The sequence below is a fragment of the Sinocyclocheilus grahami genome, unplaced genomic scaffold, assembly GCF_001515645.1.
Source record: "Sinocyclocheilus grahami isolate Dianchi unplaced genomic scaffold, SAMN03320097.WGS_v1.1 scaffold97.1, whole genome shotgun sequence".
Lineage (NCBI taxonomy): Eukaryota > Metazoa > Chordata > Actinopteri > Cypriniformes > Cyprinidae > Sinocyclocheilus > Sinocyclocheilus grahami.
Genome location: NW_015505276.1, coordinates 1,202,027 through 1,214,326, shown reverse-complemented (window position 1 = coordinate 1,214,326; position 12,300 = coordinate 1,202,027). Strand labels below are relative to the sequence as shown.

The 12,300-nt window shown below is 38.6% G+C and overlaps 2 protein-coding genes across 8 annotated transcripts in view; both read left to right on the top strand.

Annotated features, from left to right (window-relative positions):
• brd4 (bromodomain containing 4) overlaps positions 1–4,540 on the top strand; it is a 93,189-nt gene extending 88,649 nt beyond the window's left edge. For 6 of the 7 annotated variants that reach the window (XM_016275924.1, XM_016275923.1, XM_016275921.1 and 3 more), the window contains 6 exons: positions 159–256; positions 378–534; positions 947–1,083; positions 1,194–1,399; positions 1,469–1,727; positions 2,204–4,540. In XM_016275924.1, the coding sequence (XP_016131410.1) occupies positions 159–256; positions 378–534; positions 947–1,083; positions 1,194–1,399; positions 1,469–1,727; positions 2,204–2,272 (926 nt within the window). In that variant the 3' untranslated portion in view covers positions 2,273–4,540. The remainder of the gene's footprint in view (positions 1–158; positions 257–377; positions 535–946; positions 1,084–1,193; positions 1,400–1,468; positions 1,728–2,203) is intronic. The other variant, XM_016275922.1, reaches the window with a different exon arrangement.
• Positions 4,541–6,687: 2,147 nt separating this feature from the next.
• Positions 6,688–7,767, top strand: pet100 (PET100 cytochrome c oxidase chaperone). The gene is made up of 4 exons (XM_016275926.1): positions 6,688–6,787; positions 7,006–7,092; positions 7,207–7,239; positions 7,405–7,767. Exons 1-4 carry the CDS (start codon positions 6,761–6,763, stop codon positions 7,492–7,494), a joined length of 237 nt encoding a protein of 78 aa, XP_016131412.1. The 5' UTR covers positions 6,688–6,760; the 3' UTR covers positions 7,495–7,767.
• Positions 7,768–12,300: the final 4,533 nt, after the last annotated feature.

Sequence of the window (12,300 nt, the reverse complement as noted above, 5' to 3'; positions counted from 1 at the left end):
ATCTTGTGTGCAGCTCTACTTTGAGTAGCTTGTAGCTGCAGTTTCAGGGCTTCCCCGAATCTTCAGAGCAGACGTCCCACAGCTGAGGAGTTCAAACAGGTTTTTTATTGGACAGCACTGTAAATGCTTGCATATTAATGGTGTCTTTATTTCTACAGCACACATGCGAGATAACCCCTCCCCCCTCATGATGCATTCCCCTCAAATCTCTCAGTATGCTTTAGTCCACCAGTCCCCTCCTCAGGTCCCCAAAAAGGTCAGTGCCATTTCCATTTCCTTGCTTTGACATGGATTCTTTCCAGTGTACACATGCATTTCTGTGATATGATGAATAGCTTTTGGTTTTTTAGATGTGTTTGTTGCTCTGTTTGCTTTAGGAAACACAGCAAGGTCCTTCAGCTTTGGGTGGCATTAAAGAAGAGAAGCTGCCTCCTTCACCCGTGATGCGTGGTGCGCCCTTCAGTCCAGCCATGAGACAAGACCCTCATAAACACCCAGAGAGCAAACCCAAAATGCCAGGCCACAGCCAACAGAGTGAGTGAAACTCCTGCATTCCAAAGCATGCAATTGTACGCATGTTCACACTACGCACACTGTGCACACATATTGCTTTTATACAATAAACAAGTTTAATATCAAGCAATATCTACTGTTCAGACCAGTTTTTGCCAGAGTATATTTTTTACAGTTTTTGATTACAAGCATTGCACAAACAAAGTTTGTCTGGAACAGATGTGAATGAAGTTTTGCGATCAAAAACAAAAAAGCTCTGTACCCCATGCAAAATCACAACTTTTCCTTCCACTAAACATCACCCACATACTCGGACAAGCAAATTAATACAGAGAAACGTCTCAGTACGGTTATACAAAATATAGACAATCTCCGTTCCGCTCTGCCAGTCAAATTAGTGGACCAGAACTAAATGTTTATCATCTTGTTTTAGAAGCAGATATGAAACCACTTGAATGTTCCCGTCCCGTCATCCGCTCCTCTGAGCAGAGCGGTCCACCGCCTTCCATGCAAGACAAAGAGAAATTCAAAAAGGAGCCCAAGACTCCTGTGGCGCCTAAAAAGGTACAGGTGGGTGGAAGGAACGACTTCATTTGTTGGACTTTTCAATGAATACAATGGTTCTGGAATGGTTATTCTACGTGACTATGCCTCATAACGTGTCCTCGTTTGGTGCCCAGGATGTGAAACTGAAGAACATGGGTTCCTGGGCGAGCCTGGCACAGAAATCCACCTCCACTCCCTTGTCTGGTCTGAAGTCCTCCAGTGACAGCTTCGAACAGTTTCGACGTGCGGCCCGAGAGAAGGAAGAGCGAGAGAAAGCCCTGAAGGCCCAGGCTGAGCAAGTTGAGAAAGACCGTCTGCGCAGAGAACAAGAGAAACTTCGGTAAGAGAGCTGTTCTTTTAATGAAAGGACTGTTTTAGCAGTTTCAAGATGTTTTCTTTCTGTCTGAAGGGGACGAGATGAGGAGGACTCCATTGAGACCTCTCGAAGGCCTCAGGAGGAGCCCCGCAGGCGGCAGGAGCAACAGCAGGTCCAGCCACCGCAGCAGCAGCACCAAACTCAGCCCCAAGCCCAGAACCCGGCCCAACTGCCCTCGGCCCCGCAGCCTTCCCAGGGCCCGCCGCAGTCCCCCGCTGCTTCCCAGAGTGCACTTGACCAGCAGAGGGAGCTTGCGCGTCGCCGGGAACAGGAGAGGAGGAGGAGAGAGGCGGTGAGTTACAGCTAGTCACCTCACTTGTACACACACTAGCTTTTATTACAATTTTAATGGTTTTCAATTTTAAGATATTTTAAAATATAATTTATTTCTGCGATGGTAAAGCTGAATTTTTAGCAGCATTACTCCAGGTTTCAGTGTCACATGATCCTTCAGAAATCGGTCTAGTATGATGATTTGCTCAAGAAATATTTCTTATTAATGTTGAAAACAGTTGTGATGCTTAATATTTTTGTGGAAACTGATACATTTCTTAGAATAGAAAGTAAAAAAAAAAAAATCTGTTGTAACATTATAAATGTCTTCACGGTCTCTTTTGATTAATTTAATGCATACTTGCATAATAAAAACATTGACCCCAAAACTTTTGATCAGTATGCAAAATGCGTTTACACTAGTTTCTTCAGTCACTTCTCCATAAAAATGTGGATATTTGTGAATATTAATTTTAGTTTTCTTCTCCTCTACAGATGGCAGCTACTATTGACATGAATTTCCAAAGCGATTTGATGGCTATCTTTGAGGAGAACTTGTTCTGAAGTGCGAGAGGAAGCGAGAAACGGCGAAACTGCGCATGGATTCTCCTCTGCACGGACAGAATAAACTCAAAAAGCAGTAGGGGAAAAAAGGCCCCATCTGACCACAAGAAACACTGAAGAGGCTGAACTAGCGATGCATAAGCTGAGGCCCCGAGAGGGAGGCTGTAGCTCTCCTTTTTCCTTGGCAGAAAGAGGGACCCTCACACTGGGACGGCTCCGCCTCTCCGGCATTCCTCCTGGATTTGCCATTGTGACCATGGCGGGAAAGAGAGGACTCGTGTGACTCTTAATTCAGAATATGGGAGCAATGGACAATGTGATCGCCGGAGGAATATCTGAACGACAACAATGGAAATGTACTGATTCTCTGTACTACAGCATCCGTCGACCGCCAGATGTCTGTGGGGGATTAGAAAACGTCTTTGTTTCCTGTTTGATTTGGTTTCCCTCCCATCGTTTCGTTTTGGCTCTATCCTTTCCCCCCCCCTTTTTCGCGAGGCAAACGGCAGGATGGGATCGGGGGCACTTAAGATGATCTTCCTCGGGAGAGGAAGTCCAGCTCGCCTTACACCTCTGACTCGTAACCACGACAACACAAACAATATTCACCAGGGGCTGTGACAAATGACTAAACATATGGTGTGTTTCACACTGTTATCATGTGCAGATTTTTCATTATGTAGGATCTACTGTAAAAAGGTATTTTCTTAATTACTGTTTTGGTTGATTGGTTGGTTGTATTTTTGTTTCTTTCTTTCTTTTTTGTTGTCGTTTTTCTTTTTTAAGATATTTTTAACTCCCTTACCCTCTGATGTCTATGCCAAACACCTGTATCCTTTTGCGCTGAGATAGCCGAGACCCGAAACGCTTCACTCTTAACATGTCTTTCTAAATATATAAATATATTTTCTTGTTCTCCCCACTCGTCATTAAAAGTTTAGGTAGCCTTGTAGAAGATAAACCCTAATATATGCATTATTCTGACAAGTGTTAATTGAGGACAGAATCATGAAGATATACTTGCATTGCTCATCGTTTTCACGTAAACCCGGAGCGTCGACCTGCGAGGGCGGTTTCTGAGCATCCTGTAGTTTGAATATAATTTAAAGAATACGAGAACTATTTTAAGTGTATTATACATATAGAAGGAAAACACGCAGCTGGTACACGCGTTCGAGAGCGTCATGCGAACACCAGGCCAACGCGACGGAGCTCTCAGCTGGTTTCTGCATGACTCCTCTTTTCTTTTCACAGATCATTTTATTACACCTGCGCAGAGAGAACTCTGTATGCTGTGCTAGATATAGTGAGGAAAATTTCGAAAGGAAAAAAAAGCTACAAAAAAGAAAAAAAATCAACCCGTTCTGATTTATTGTTCTTGTTGGATTATAGTGGATGTGTTCTAATTCTGTTATTTGACTCAGCAAGGGGGGCGGGGGGCACAGTTCGAGACCTTGGCAGGTCCTCTGAGTTTTCTCTTATAGTGTTTTCTCCAGTGCCTGTATTGTATTGCGATTCTAGTTGGCATATATTATGTTCTGGGAGGGCGAGGGAGGGGAAAATTGGGGGTTTAGGGGCGAGAGCTTGTGTTTAAGAGACAAAAAAAGGAAAGTAAACATTTTATATTTTACCCATTTACAATATTCAGGTTTAAATCTAGTTTTAGCTGGACCTCTTAATTATACACCGAACAACTAGTTTTTCGTTTTTTTCGAAACTGCTAAGAGGACATGTCCAATCATCATCTTCATCAATGTGTGTGTGTGTCTGGATGTTTGGATGTGTACGTCATGTCAGTACGGTTGTCGGTATGTGGCTGGGGAGGGTGTTCTTACCCGGAGGTTTCAATCGCAACAACACTTCATTTAAATGATGCTTTGCTAACTTTTTTTTGGTTCTTGTTCTTCCTCGTGAAGTCCACTTTTATAAATATCAATTTTTTCTTTTGTTAATTTGGTCTGTAAAAGTTCAAAGAAGAGTAACACTTCATTCCTTCAAGCCTATACATGTATTTTCTTTTCCATGGTAACATTATGTGCCATAAATTCGGATTTTCCGGAGAATGTGCTGACCTGCAGCTCAGCAGAGAGTTTGCTTTATTCAGGTATTTTGTTCTTTTCTTTTCTTTTTTTTCTTTTGGGTTTGTTCAACATTTTCCTCGATTACTGTTTGGTATGTGCGTGGGCTATCGAGGCCAATGGTTCAATCTGTTCTGATCATGAAATAAACTCATCTCTTTTATAGAAAATTAAAAGGAAACAAAAAAATAAGCCTGTCGTCTCTTTTATAATTCATCAGCTCTACACACACACACACAGTCCACCTGCTACAGTATGGTGCCCATTGTGTTGCTGCATATCAGTTTTCACTCCTGAGGTAGAATCTGATGACTTCATAAGCAACTTGTGTAGTTAAAAGGGTTGTCCTACTGTTTGACAGCTTGGAAAACTCCAGGGAAAATAATGAAATGTCAAGTACATATGTGTCCCTGGAGCACAAAAGCAGTCATCAGTAGCACGGGTATATTTGTAGCAATAGCCAACAATACATTGTATGGGTTAAAATTATACATTTTTCTTTTATGCCAAAAATCTTTAGGATATTAAGTAAAGATCATGTTCCATGAAGATATTTTGTATTTCCTACTGTAGATATATCAAAACTTAATTCTTAATTAGTAATATGCATTGCTAAGAACTTCATTTGGACAACTTTAAAGGTGCTTTTCTCAATATTTAGAATTTTTTTCTTTCTTTTTTTTTTTGCACCCTCAGATTACAGATTTTCATATAGTTGTATCTCAGCAAAATATTGTCCTGTCCTAAACATCAATGGAAAGCTGATTTATTCAGCTTTCAGATGATGTATAAAACGCAGTAAAAAAAAAAAAAAGACCTTTATGACTGGTTTTGTGGTCCAGTCACATACAGGGTCATTTTTCACTTCAAAAACAGATTTTTTGTGTGTGTGTAGAAAATAAAGCCAAATTAACATTTCAATACAGCAAATGTAATGTATTTTTCCCTTTTGGTTTTGAGGTGAAATGTGTCCAGGACATTTCTTGACGCTTTTGAGAGATTCACCCAAAAATGAAAATCATTTTCTCACCTGTACCTTTCTCAAAAAGAGAATATAGCAGAATATTCTGGACTCGCATCCTCAGCCAATATTCACTTTCAATGCGTCTTTTTCTATAAAAGTAAAGGAAACGATGACTGAAACATGAGTAATTCTGCCTAGTATCACATTGTGTACTTGATGAGAAAACTGAACGTGAGGGTGATGAAATGACGATTTCATTTTTATGTAAATCCCTTTAATTTATTTAAAATTTCACGTTGTCGAGCAAAACCATATATACAGTGGGAAGGAGCAACAGCCGTGCAGTGTATCTGATGTAAAGTTGCTGCATGCTTGCATCATGTTGCTTGCTGTGTCTGCATCAGTGTTGCCAACTCATTTTCAGGTGAAGTTGCTAGAGGAAGGTCGATTTGTTGCTAAAAGAAAGTTGCGACGCAAAAATGTCACTACACCAAATCTCAGCAAAAATTACATTTTATATGTTATTTAGATTTGTTCGTAAAATAATATAAATACATTATATAATTTCAAAATATAAATAACTGTATTTTTAAATACAACATTGAATTATTGAACACTTGCACATTTTTTAATTAGCTAATAAACAAAGAAAACGACACATTCTGAACAATTACAGTTTTAAGCAGTGTATTAGTAGTTAGTTAGTATGCTACACTCTGTAAAAATAGGGCACAATCTACTATGTTAATATGAAGACATTTTCCCTATTGATTTTTCAAGGGTTTTTACCTGCATACACCCCATTGTATTTTGTGTTTTCGGGTTGCAGGGTTACAACAGATCATGGATAACACATAATGTCCTGCAAAATTACTAGTAGCTTTTCCATTTTTCTCAATATTTGTCTTACAGTGTACTTACTAACTGATCAACAATCGCAGGTACAAGCTAAGCTGTATCATAAATGAACAATTGCAAACAGCAGCTAACTTAATTTAGTTTCCTCATTTTGTGTCATTTAGATGGAAATTGTGTGCCTTTTTATCGTTTGAGTCACTTATCACAAGCTGCTAAAAGAAATTGCTAAATACATTTTAAAAATAGCTACATTTGTTGCTAGGTGCTTTTGGAAGAAAAAGTTGCTAAATTAGCAACACTGGTCTGCATCCGGTCAACGACTGCACGCGCTTTCATAAGCCTGCGGTGTACGAGGAAGGAGTCTACTGGAAGATGGTGTGTTAAAAGAAAAAAGTCTAAATTACACATCTCGAGACTTATGGTACATTTACATGCATGTCTTTAAAACACACACACACACGTGTACAGAGAAGTATTTTCATTGCGCGTGAAAATACGGCTGTGAATGAGCGTGCTCAGCGCGACCTTTATTTTGACATCTTACAAAAACAGGAAGTGCCTGAAAGCGTGACTGTCGAGCTGTAGGACATGGGGGTTAAAATAGAGGTTTTCAGGGTGAGTTTGATGACATTTACACTTGTAAGCCGGCGGGTCTGTCTAAATAAACTATATATGAATAGACTAAAGCATCTTTGGGAAAATAAGAAGACGTACAGAAGCTGAGAACGTCCCACTTTGCTAAACACTAAATGCTTTGCTCACTACTGCACCTGTGTGAATAACCGATCAAATGCGAGGATCTACAGATTTGCAATGTTTACTGTTTTAAACAGATGATGGTGTATCTGTCGTTTCCAGTGGCGATGTTTTGGATATCAAACCAAGCGGAGTATTTTGAGGAATACATCGTGAAGCGAAAGGTTCACTATTGACCTAATAATAAAAGTCAATATTAGTATTATAGCGTTATGTATTTAGCAGTTCTGTATGCAGTTGCTGTTGTATGATCATCTTATATCATCACATTTTTTCAGAGGGAAATCTTCCCCCCTGAAGAGAAAATGCATGTAAGTATTGTGTACACTTTGTAATCAGTCAGCTTTTACTTGGGTGGTTAGGTTAGGTTAAAGAGATATTTAACAGCAGCAGCAGCAGCAGCATCTCACAGGATAAACATATGTATAGCAGTGACACGTTCTGTATAACATATGCCATTTCTCATGCTGAAACAGAGGCAAGAGCTGGAGGATTTCAAGGAGCGCATGAGAAACCGGAGGGAGCAGAAGATGCTGAAACAGATGAGCATGCAGTCTGAGGAATGACTGTAAAACAACAGCACTTCTTATTGCATCATAATGCAACCTTGGGATCAAGTCTTCATGTGTAACATCCCAAAGTGTCAAACCATACAGTGGAAAACATAAGAATATTGTTTATGGGCATAATTTAAGAAATGGGTGGGGAAATGTATATTTTTGTAAATTGCCTTTGAACGTTCACAATCGAATGGTTTGACTTTATTCGTTTCTTAATAGCTATGAAAACACTGCTTTTTGTTGCTGCCTGTTTTTGAAAATAAATCCATTTGAATTGTATCATTTGAACATCACATATTTTCATGTAATGCATAAGTTAAATAACAGATTATTGCTTGTCATGACAACAAAGTTGTCAAACTGAATACAGAGAAGTAATCCAAGTGTTTATTCCATATTAAAATCGTTATCACACATAGTTTACATCTTGTGGCTATTCTGAAACGGGATGTTTGGCCCCATTCATTTCCATTGTAATGAATCAGTACATGGTGATGTCCTTATTGATTGATTGATTGATTTATGCAACACTTTTGATAACAGTGAATGTAAACTATGTGTGGCAGGCAGTAATTAGTGGACAGTAAAGCGCTAATAGAGGCAGTAAAGACGATGATATTACTATAGTCACCACACCTGACCCAAGACACTATTGACATGTCCCTGCTAATATCCCGCGACTACTGAATTATTCCTAGCATTCATTTTGATCTAACAATATATTCATATATGGCCACTAAGGACAACGTAAAATGCACATGCACAATTCATTTTAATGATAAAGTTTAGCCTCTTAAACTGAATGTATGAAGCAAATTGTTTGCTGAAATATCCACACAATTAACAACACCGGACATTTTCTGGGTCTTCACTTTTAAGAGGCAATCACCTCAGGGTGAATCTTTCATAGCGTTTGCCTGCTTTTCCTTTCCATAGGAAGTGAAAAGGGAGAAATTAGAGACTAGGGTGAAATGTTCACCTTGGCTCATTTTCATATAAATCTGTGACCCTGGAGCACAAAACCAGTCATAAGTAGCACGGGTATATTTGTAGCAATACCCAACAATACATTGTAGGGGTCAAAATTATACATTTTTCTTTTATGCCAAAAATCATTAGGATATTAAGTAAAGATCATGTTCCATGAAGATAATTTGTAAATTTCCTTTCGTAAATATACCAAAACTTAATTTTTGATTAGTAATATGCATTGCTAAGAACTTCATTTGGACAAATTTAAAGGTGATTTTCTCAATATTTAGATTTTTTTGCACCCTCAGATTCCAGATTTTCAAATATTGTCCTATCCTAACAAACCATACATCAATGGAAACTTATTTATTCAGCTTTCAGATGATGTATAAAGTTAAAAAAAATGTAATTACCCTTATGACTGGTTTTATGGTCCAGGGTCACATTTATGCTTACAAACAAATACTGAAGTAATAGTTATTATCAGGCTTTGTTCATTCCCAGTTTGCAGGTTGTGGAAACACTGCGCAGCACTGCCTCCTGCAGGCATATATACTGAAAACAACGATTTATCACAAGACTCATGCAACCAGCTCTGTTAAAACAGGGTCAGGAACGGTCCAGAACGGCCACAGACCAAGGAAACTTTTCACCTCCTGGGTCATGTATTTTTTTTTTCTTTTTTTTTTATTCATGTGTATTAGATCATCGTTAACCATTAGGCCACTCAGATCACAAAGATCAGCAGATCAATCTGTCGCATTTTTTATGGCTCAAATTACCAGATAATATACATTAATTCTGATTCTAAACGAAATCTGATTAATAATGCATTGGATTTAAATGGGCGGTTACTTCAATTGTTAACGAACTAATTATTGACTTAATGCAATCAAACAGAATATTATTATTTTCCCAGCCCATTGGCTATATAAAAATAAGACTATAAAAGTGTAAAATAAATGCTGTATATCAGCACTTATTTGTGTGCTGCTGCTGCTGCTGCAACAACAGGTAATGTATATTTTTCAAGTTTTACATTTGAATAATCTGCTGTTCTGCTCTGCCCTGGAGTCACTGAAGATGTCATAATAGTGTTTTAGAACGTTCAGAGCCTAATAAAAAAAGCTGTCAGTGTATGAGCTACTTTTGACCTCGGATCTGACTTTGTAGCTACAGCAATTGCGACAGAGCGATTTATAAGCAGCATTTACGATTTGTTCTCAACATTGTGAGTTCCACACAATGACAGTGAGTTCTACACAGTGATTCGCTTTGTACAAAGCACTTTTTGACTTAAGTCTCCTTTTAAAACAGTCAAAATAATGGCGTCCTATGGATATTTGTTTGTGGGGGATTTGCACACACATGTAACTGAACAAGTGTTGGAGGGGGCCCGGGACCCATTTTTTTTACCTAGGGGGAACCCCCAGTTTGGTTGGCCCTGGTCAATGATGTTCAGGGGGCCCGGAAACCATAGCGGCGCCCCTGGTGCAGAGGCAGCTAAACCAACCTCTCTCGTGGGTTTGGTTATGTTAATTTTACACACCATCGACATGCGCAAAAAGCCCTGAATGCTCTGATTGAGCTCATGGGCAAACCATTCTGTATCATGTGGGCCGAAACTGACTCCACTCTGAGAAAAAGTGGAATCGGTAACATAATTATTGGGCCTGGCAAAGGACATCAACGACCTTGCTTTATGGTGTGTGACAGTAACGGTGAACCGAAAGGCTATGGTTTCATCTATTACGCCACACTCGAGGCCGCTGAATTAGTCATTGAGAAGCTGGATGGCTCGCTGCTCAATGGCTATCTAGTGTCCGTATGCCATTTTAAGACATACAAGGAACACCAGGCAGAACAAAAGAGCAGCTCTAAACCTCCCCAAAAGAAAGACTTCAGTCTTTATGTCCAAAACATGCCGTACAGCTTGAGCAGTGAGGAGCTGGGCTCTCTATTCTCTGCTTTTGGAGAAGTCACCAGTGAAGACCGGTCTTGGTCTTGTTTCGGTCTCAACCTCATTTGCACTTGGGCTTGTCTTGGTCTCAGACTAAAAGGACTCAGGGATTTTATTTCAAGACCAGTCAAGACCACAATTGCGGGGATAGGCCTATCACTAAATTGCCTGATTTATTTGTTAACATAATTAATGTGATGATGTAAAACTTCCTGCTTTAAGTGTAATCAATAACTTATTTCTAATTAGATTTATTTTGATACTGCTGTGCCCGTTCAAAATTCAATATGGAATTGTGTAAAAAAAAAAGAAAGAAATTAACCAAAATGAATACAAATGCCCAAAAAATTCAACTTATGATTGCAAAAAAAATATTTGTATGAGATCTTGTTTTTTTATATTATTTAAAAAAAAAATTGTAAGTGCTTTTTCGGCAACAAACATAGTCCCCAACAAAGTCCTGCAATCCATAGCAACTGTTGTGTTTCCGAGCAACACACAGTGGTGATTCATTATTGAATAAATGAGCAGCTTTGAACGAATCGGTTGATCTTGGTCTAGTCTTGGTCTCAGACCCTAAAGTCTTGGTCTTGACTTGGTCTCGACCACTTGGTGGTCTTGACTAAAACACCAGATCCTAAAAAAGTTCTTCACAAAATCCTAACCCTTAAAAGAGCTCTTAAAGTAAAAAAAGAAAAAAATCAATAAAGTGGACTTTTAAGAGGCTTAAGAGTTTCATTAGCATAGGAGAAGATAGCCGAAAGATGTGTTGCAGAAAATGGATGACAGTGACTTAATAAGACGCTAGATTAGATCGTACAGAAATGTTTGTGACCAGTCTTATTAGAGATACAACAACATCTCTATCTATCTATCTATCTATCTATCTATCTATCTATCTATCTATCTATCTATCTATCTATCTATCTATCTATCTATCTATCTATCTATCTATCTATCTATCTATCTATCTATCTAAATCAGTGATACTGGCTTTCATTTATTAGTAAAAAGATGCTATTAAACAATTATACTGTCTTTATGTGTTTTTTAACATTAATTTCAAGATTCAATGTGAAAATATATATTGCAATATTACACATTTTAATGTTAGGTGCAATGTATCACTATTACAGATTTTCTCAATTGCTTTGGCTCAATTCTCGAATGAAATTTTTTCCCCCCAAAACAATAAGTTCAGATCTCTGAACAATTAGCTTCTTGTTCACATCAGATTGGAATTTCTTATTGATTTGAGCAAATTGCAAATGCTTTTGGCACATGTGTGCAAACAGTAAGTACAATTGTCTGCAGTTTGCACAACAACTAATTGCATATGGCTTGTTGATCAAAACTGATGAGACAAATCTCACTTAAACTGTCAAACTCTTCACGACTTCTCAAACATTTTTCATCGTGTAAGCCATCACATTCAAAACGATCCATTCAATTATGAAAAATTGGTATACACGCATGTATATTCCATAAATATCTGACATTGACATTGTTTGTAATGTCTGCTAAATTGGCAAATGACCTTTAATTACACTTTGAATCAACCATTCAACCATTTAACGACTCAAGTTTGGGAGCATATACTGTATATGCAGATTGCCCACAGCACAATCACTAACATTTTTTGAGAATGGAGGATTTCCACAACCCTGAACTGCAGCAACGCGCTCGTGGAAGAGCAATTGGAAGATGTGTAAGAATGCGTGGTGGTGGTGTTAGAGGAAGACATAATAGAGGAAGAGGTGGAAAAAGAAGGGTCAGAGTCTCTGACCACACTTCACACTCAGATCACACTTGTGGATCATGTCATAAATCGTGGTTTTACAACGGAAGAGGCTGGTCGAAGAGTACAGCCTAATGTAAAC

Excerpts from the sequence above, each read along its gene's own strand:
- pet100 (XM_016275926.1), top strand. The coding sequence starts at position 6,761 with ATGGGGGTTAAAATAGAGGTTTTCAGG. Across the intron at positions 6,788-7,005 it reads TTAAAATAGAGGTTTTCAGG|ATGATGGTGTATCTGTCGTT; the intron begins GTGAGTTTGATG and ends TGTTTTAAACAG. Across the intron at positions 7,240-7,404 it reads CCCCTGAAGAGAAAATGCAT|AGGCAAGAGCTGGAGGATTT; the intron begins GTAAGTATTGTG and ends ATGCTGAAACAG.